The sequence below is a fragment of the Citrus sinensis genome, chromosome 5, assembly GCF_022201045.2.
Source record: "Citrus sinensis cultivar Valencia sweet orange chromosome 5, DVS_A1.0, whole genome shotgun sequence".
Taxonomy (NCBI): domain Eukaryota; kingdom Viridiplantae; phylum Streptophyta; class Magnoliopsida; order Sapindales; family Rutaceae; genus Citrus; species Citrus sinensis.
Window position 1 is genome coordinate 15,925,637 of NC_068560.1, and position 6,506 is coordinate 15,932,142.

A 6,506-nucleotide genomic window follows, 5' to 3' on the forward strand; every position below is an offset into this window, starting at 1 on the left:
GTTTATGTTGTATTTCTTCCATGTTTGATTTTAGGGTTTCAGTTATTGTGGGAAACTGAAGATACCGACTTAAGAAGTCACAGAGTACCGTTATCCGCCATTTATACGGGAAAATAAATCAAAACACACCAAAATCAAATCTGCAAAATCAAATCAAGCGTGAAAGCGAGCAAAAAGAAGCACACAATATAAAAGGAAAATAAACTTACATTCGTCCTCTCATTGAGTTAACCTCAAATTCCAATTGAAATTCATATATGCCACTCTCTACTGTTCTGAGTTGTCCCTCTAGATCCTCAACATAGGACACGAATTCTGGTGGTTGCAGATCCCAAAGTGGATGTGATTTACAGCTTTGTATCAGGCCTCTTAAGTGAAATTTCACACGCAGAAATCTTTTAAGATGTGCGAACAAGAATTTTCTCATTGAGGTGCTCATGATGTAAAATGAAAATTGATGAGAGAATGTACAATTGTCAAACAAACACACTTACACAAGAAAAATAATGTTAAAAAAATATGTACAATGCATCAATCTAGAAAAAAAATCAAACAATGAAACGGAAAAATAATAGTAAAATAATAATAATAATAATAAATCATTAAAGACTTAATCAAGAACTGGTGGGTCACCCAAATTAATTTTGGTGTCCTCGTCACGTGGGTGATGTTCCAGATATAGTTTTAATCTTTGACCATTAACTTTAAATGTGACACCGTTCTTTGGATTCTCAATTTCTATGACCCCATATGAATATACATTTTTTACAACAAATGAGCCACTCCATTTTGACTTTAACTTCCCTGGAAATAAATGAAGACGAGAATTATAAAGCAACACTTTTTTGACCAATCTCAAATGTTTTTCGAAAAATTCTTTTATCATGAAATGCTTTTGTTCTTGCCTTAATAATTCTTAAATTTTTCATATGCATCATTCCTTAATTCCTTAAGTTCATTTAATTGCAATTTTCGCACATTACCAGCATCATCCAAATTTGAATTAAAAGCTTTAATAGCCCAAAGTGATTTATCTTCAAGTTCAACAGGTAAATGACAAGGTTTACCATAAACTAACCGATAGGGTGACATTCCTAATGACGTTTTAAATGCAGTACGGTAGGCCCAAAGTGCATCAATAAGTCTAAGAGACCAATCTTTTCGGTTTGGGTTAACCGTCTTTTCTAAAATTTATTTTATCTCCCTATTTGCTAATTCAACTTGACCATTTGTTTGAGGATGATAAGGGGTAGCAATTTTATGTGTAATTCCATATTTTTTCATTAAAGACTCAAATGACTTAATACAAAAATGCTTACCTCCATCACTGATAATGGCTCGAGGGATTCCAAATTGACTTAAAATATTTTTTCTTAAAAGTTTAACCATAATTTTACTATCATTATTTCGACAAGAAATTGCTTCAATCCATTTTGAGACATAATCAACTGCAACTAATATATACACAAATCCAAAAGATGATGGAAATGGACCTATGAAATCAATTCCCCAACAGTCAAATATTTCAATTTTAAGTATGGGATTTAAGGGCATCATGTTTCTTTTTGTAATTGATCCCAATTTTTGACATTTTTCACAACTTTTACAAAATTCATATGTGTCTTTGAACAAGGTAGGCCAATAAAATCCACACTGTAAAATTTTAGCAGTAGTTTTTCTTGAAGAAAAGTGACCACCACATGCTTCAGAATGACAAAAATTAATGATACCTCATTATCAGGAATACATCGCCGAAAAATTTGATCTGGGCAATATTTGAACAAATAAGGGTCATCCCAATAAAATTTCTTTACTTCAACAAAATATTTCTTTTTCTCTTGAGCATTTCATTGCAAAGGCATTTTACCTGTAACAAGGAAATTAACAATGTTAGCATACCATGGCATTGAAGTAACAAAAAATAAAATTTCATCAAGGAAAGAATCATTTATAGGTGTTATATCATTGCAGAATTCGGATGTGAGTCTTGATAGATGATCAACAACAACATTTTCAGCACCCTTTTTATCTTTGATGGTAAGGTCAAATTCTTGTAGTAACAAAATCCAACGAATTAGTCTCGGTTTGGCATCATGTTTACTCATCAAATATCTCACAGCAGCATGGTCAGTAAACACAACAGATTTAGAGCCAAGCAAATATGAACGGAATTTGTTTAATGCAAATACCACAACAAGTAATTCTTTTTCAGTTGTAGAATAATTCATTTGAGCACTATCCAAAGTCTTACTCGCATAATAAATCACAAAAGGCTTACCATCCCTTCTTTGTCCTAAAACAACACCAACAGCAAAATCACTTGCATCACACATTAATTCAAATGGGAAAGACCAATCAAGAGATTGCATAATAGGTGCAGATGTTAAAAGACAAATTATTTTTTCAAAAGATTTTTGGCAATCATCATTCCATTCAAACGGTGCATCTTTTAATAAGAGGTTACAAAGTGGTTTAGATATGGCACTAAAGTTTTTTATAAACCTCCTATAAAATCCTGCATGTCCTAAAAAGGATCGCACTTCTCTAATTGTTTTTGGTTGTGGCAATTTAGATATGACTTCGATTTTTGCTTTGTCAACTTCAATTCCTTTAATAGAAACAACATGACCCAAAACAATTCCAGAAGTAACCATGTAGTGACATTTTTCCCAATTCAACACGAGTTCTTTTTCAACAAATCTTTTTAAAACTTTCTCCAAATTATCAAGGCAATCATCAAAAGAATTTCCAAACACAGTCAAATCATCCATAAAGACCTCTAAACAATGTTCAACCATATCACAAAAAATGCTTAACATACATCTTTGAAATGTTGCAGGAGCATTACAAAGCCCGAATGACATTCTTTTAAATGCAAATGTTCCAAAAGGACATGTAAATGTGGTCTTTTCTTGGTCCTCAAGTGCTATAGGAATTTGTTAATAGCCTAAATATCCATATAAAAAATAGTAGTAGGGATGTCCTGCTACTCTTTCTAAGATTTGGTCAAGGAATGGTAATGGAAAATGATCTTTTTTAGTGGCTTCATTTAATATTCTATAATCAATGCACATGTGCCAACTAGATGTAATTCGTGTTGGAATTAATTCACCTTTTTCATTTTTAACAACAGTGATTCCAGATTTTTTAGGCACTACTTGTGTAGGACTTACCCACTTACTATCAGAAATAGGGTAGATAATTCACACATCAAGCAATTTAAGGACATTTGTTTTGACTACCTCTTTCATGTGTGGGTTTAATCTTCTTTGAGGTTGTTGACATGTTTTAGCATTTTCTTCCAAATTAATTCTATGTGTGCAAATTAAGGGATTAATACCTTTAATATCATTTAAAGTCCATCCAATTGCATTTTTATACTTTTTAAAAACAGCTAGTAACTTACCTTCTTGGTCGCTTGTTAAAATAGAAGAAATCACAATAGGATAAATTTGTTCTTCTCCAAGAAAAGCATATTTCAATCCTTCAGGCAAAGGTTTCAATTCCATTTTAGGTGCTTCTTGTTGTTCTGTCTTTTCAATACTTCCAAGTTGCTCAAATTTTGGCTTGTCATCATAATTTTGTGAAGTCTGAACAGAATTAAGCAATGAATTTATATTAGAAATATCAAGTTCAAGTTGCTTATTTGACTCAATTGAATTAACTAAACAAACATTAAAAAGTTCAGAAAAATCCCCTTTTTGAATATTTTCCTCGATACAAGATTCAAACAATTCCTTTTGTTCATCAGTATCATCTTCAATCTCATTTTCTTCATTAGGTTGCCTGTACATGTTGAAAATATTCAATTCCAAAGTCATATTCCCAAAGGATAAATTCATTAAACCATTCCTACAATTAATCAAAGCATTAGCAGTTGCTAAAAATGGTCGACCTAAAATTACAAGAATTGGTTTGTAATTATTCACAACAGGTTCATTTTCCAAGACAATAATAATCCACAGGATAAATGAATTTATCAACTTGTACTAAAACATCTTCCACTATTCCTTTTGGTACTTCAACTGATCTATCGGCAAGCAAAAGTGTAGTTGAAGTTGATTTTAACTCACCAAGATTAAGTTGAAGATAAATTGAATATGGAAGCAAATTAACACTAGCACCAAGATCTAGTAAAGCATGCTCAATTCTGTGATTACCAATAATACAAGAAATGGTAGGACAACCAGGATCTTTATGTTTAAACTTATTATTAGTAGACAGAATTGTACTTATCTGTTCGGCCATGAAAGCACTCTTTCTTACCTTCAATTTCCTCTTAACAGTGCACAAGTCCTTTAAAAATTTGGCATATGAAGGTACCTGCTTGATTGCATCTAATAGAGGAATGTTAACTTTCACTTGCTTAAAGATTTCATAAATTTCAGAAGAGTGGTTTGATTTCCTTGGTTTATTCAATGCATGCGGAAATGGTGGTTCAGGTGGAACACTAGTTATTTTTTCACTAGGTGTAAGTTCATTTAGTCCTTCCTTACCCTTTGAATTTTTATCATTTTCATAAGGTTCAGGCATAGGTCTATCAACAACCTTACCACTACGAAGAGTTATAACTTACTTGACTTGGTCTGTGGGTGGATTTTGTTGAATTTTAGGATTTGGTTGGGGTTGGGTTGGAAATTTTCCTTTTTTCTTGAATGGTGAGTGCAGAAGCAATTTTAGCAAGAGTATCTTTCAAATAAGAAAAAAGTTTGTGCATTTTGAATGCTAATAACATCTTGCTTTCTGATAAATGAATGCATTGTGTCTTCCAGATTTTTCCAGGGTGGTGGAACATATGGTGCATAAGGTTGAGGATTTTGAAAATTTTGTGGAGGTGGTGCTTGTGAAGATTGTGCATTATTATTATTCCTCCAACTGAAATTCGGATGATTTCTCCAACCAGGATTATAAGTCTATGAATATGGGTTTGGTTTATTGAAAGTGTTAATGACATTAGCTTGATCATTTAGACATTCTTTAAGTGCAGGCAAAGTGGGACACTGTTGAGTGAAATGATCATTCGAACTACATATGTTACATGTAATTTTTTGAACAAATTTTACTTGATCACTCTTTTTATGCTCCAAAGCTTCAACTTTCCTAACTAGGGATGCAAATTTTGCTTGTAAATCATGATCTTCCTTAAGGTTATGGATTTCTCCACTAGATGGAGATGATTGTTGCTTATTTGTTAATTCAAAATTTCCAACAGTATCCCAATGTTGTACATTTTTAGCTAATTGGTCAAGGTAATCTAGTGCATCCTCAGGATTTTTATCCCTAAATTCACCATTACACATCATTTCAACAACCTGTCTACTTTGGGGTATTAAACCCTCGTAGAAGTAAGTGACCAATCGCCAAGTTTCAAAACCATGATGTGGGCATATGTTAAGCAACTCTTTAAACCTATCCCAACATTGGTATAATGTTTCTTTATTTTTTTTAGTGAAAGAAGTTATTTGCCTTTTAAAAGAATTTGTTCTATGAGGTGGAAAGAATTTTTTCAAAAACTGTTCTTGCATGTTATTCCAAGTTCTTACTGATCCAGATCTAAGGTTTTGTAGCCAAGTTTTAGCTTTATCTTTTAATGAAAAAGGAAAAATCTTTAATCTAATTATGTTCATGCTACAATTTTGGTCCGTGTATGTATTACAAACTTCCTCAAAATCTCTTAGATGCAAGTACGGATTCTCAGATTCTAAACCATGAAATGTTGGTAAACGTTGGATAATACCTGGTTTAAAGTTGAATCGAGATGCTTCTGGAGGAAATACTATACACGACGGTGCTCCGGTTCTGGTTGGATTCATGTAGTCTCTCAGAGTTCTTGGTTGATTCTGATCATGCCCATGTTGAGATTGGTTGTCTCCCTGATCAATTTGAGCATTAAGTTCGCCTAAAACGTTTTCACCTTCATTCTCATCCATGATTGGTGGTGGAGATTGAGATCTACGAATTAACCTGCCACTTGAAGATCGAGACCAACATCTCATGCAATGGTCATGTTATAAAGATAATATTTACACAAATTAAAAAAATTAAATATGCAAATAATATAAGTGTACAAAAGAAAATTAAATAACAATTTTGGTGGTTGAACCCACCAATTAACAATAAATTAAGTATAAAATAAATGCAAAAGAAAGAAAAAGAAAAACAAATGGTGGTTGAACCCACCAATAAAGTAAAAAAATAAATAAATAAATGCAAAATAATAAAATAAAAAATGGTGGTTGAACCCACCAAAGCAAAAAAATACAAAATTAAATAACTGAAAATAAAAATTAAGAGTTAGTAGTTAGTTTGGTAGTTGAACCCACCAATTAAAAAAATAAAGCAAAAATAAATAAATACGAAATAAAATAAATGCAGAAAATTAAATAACTGAAAAAAAAATTAGGAGTTAGTAGTTAGTAAGTTAAGAGTTAGTAATTAGAGTTAGTAGTTAAAGTTAGTTTGGTCCAAATTAAGTCCAAATATGTCCAAAGTATGTCCAAGATGTA

The 6,506-nt window shown here is 32.0% G+C and overlaps 1 protein-coding gene across 1 annotated transcript; it reads right to left on the reverse strand.

The window, feature by feature from the left end:
• Nucleotides 1–1,847: 1,847 nt before the first annotated feature.
• On the reverse strand, nt 1,848–5,930 carry LOC127902277 (uncharacterized). The gene is made up of 4 exons (XM_052441126.1): nt 5,738–5,930; nt 3,407–3,895; nt 1,970–2,293; nt 1,848–1,867 (listed from the first exon to the last, which is right to left on the reverse strand). Exons 1-4 carry the CDS (start codon nt 5,928–5,930, stop codon nt 1,848–1,850), a joined length of 1,026 nt encoding a protein of 341 aa, XP_052297086.1.
• Nucleotides 5,931–6,506: the final 576 nt, after the last annotated feature.

Excerpts from the sequence above, each read along its gene's own strand:
- LOC127902277 (XM_052441126.1), bottom strand. The coding sequence starts at position 5,930 with ATGGATGAGAATGAAGGTGAAAACGTTTTAGGCGAACTTAATGCTCAA. Across the intron at positions 2,294-3,406 it reads TTTAACAAGCGACCAAGAAG|GACAAAGAAGGGATGGTAAG; the intron begins GTAAGTTACTAG and ends GTGTTGTTTTAG. Across the intron at positions 1,868-1,969 it reads AAGACTCACATCCGAATTCT|GTAAAATGCCTTTGCAATGA; the intron begins GCAATGATATAA and ends TCCTTGTTACAG.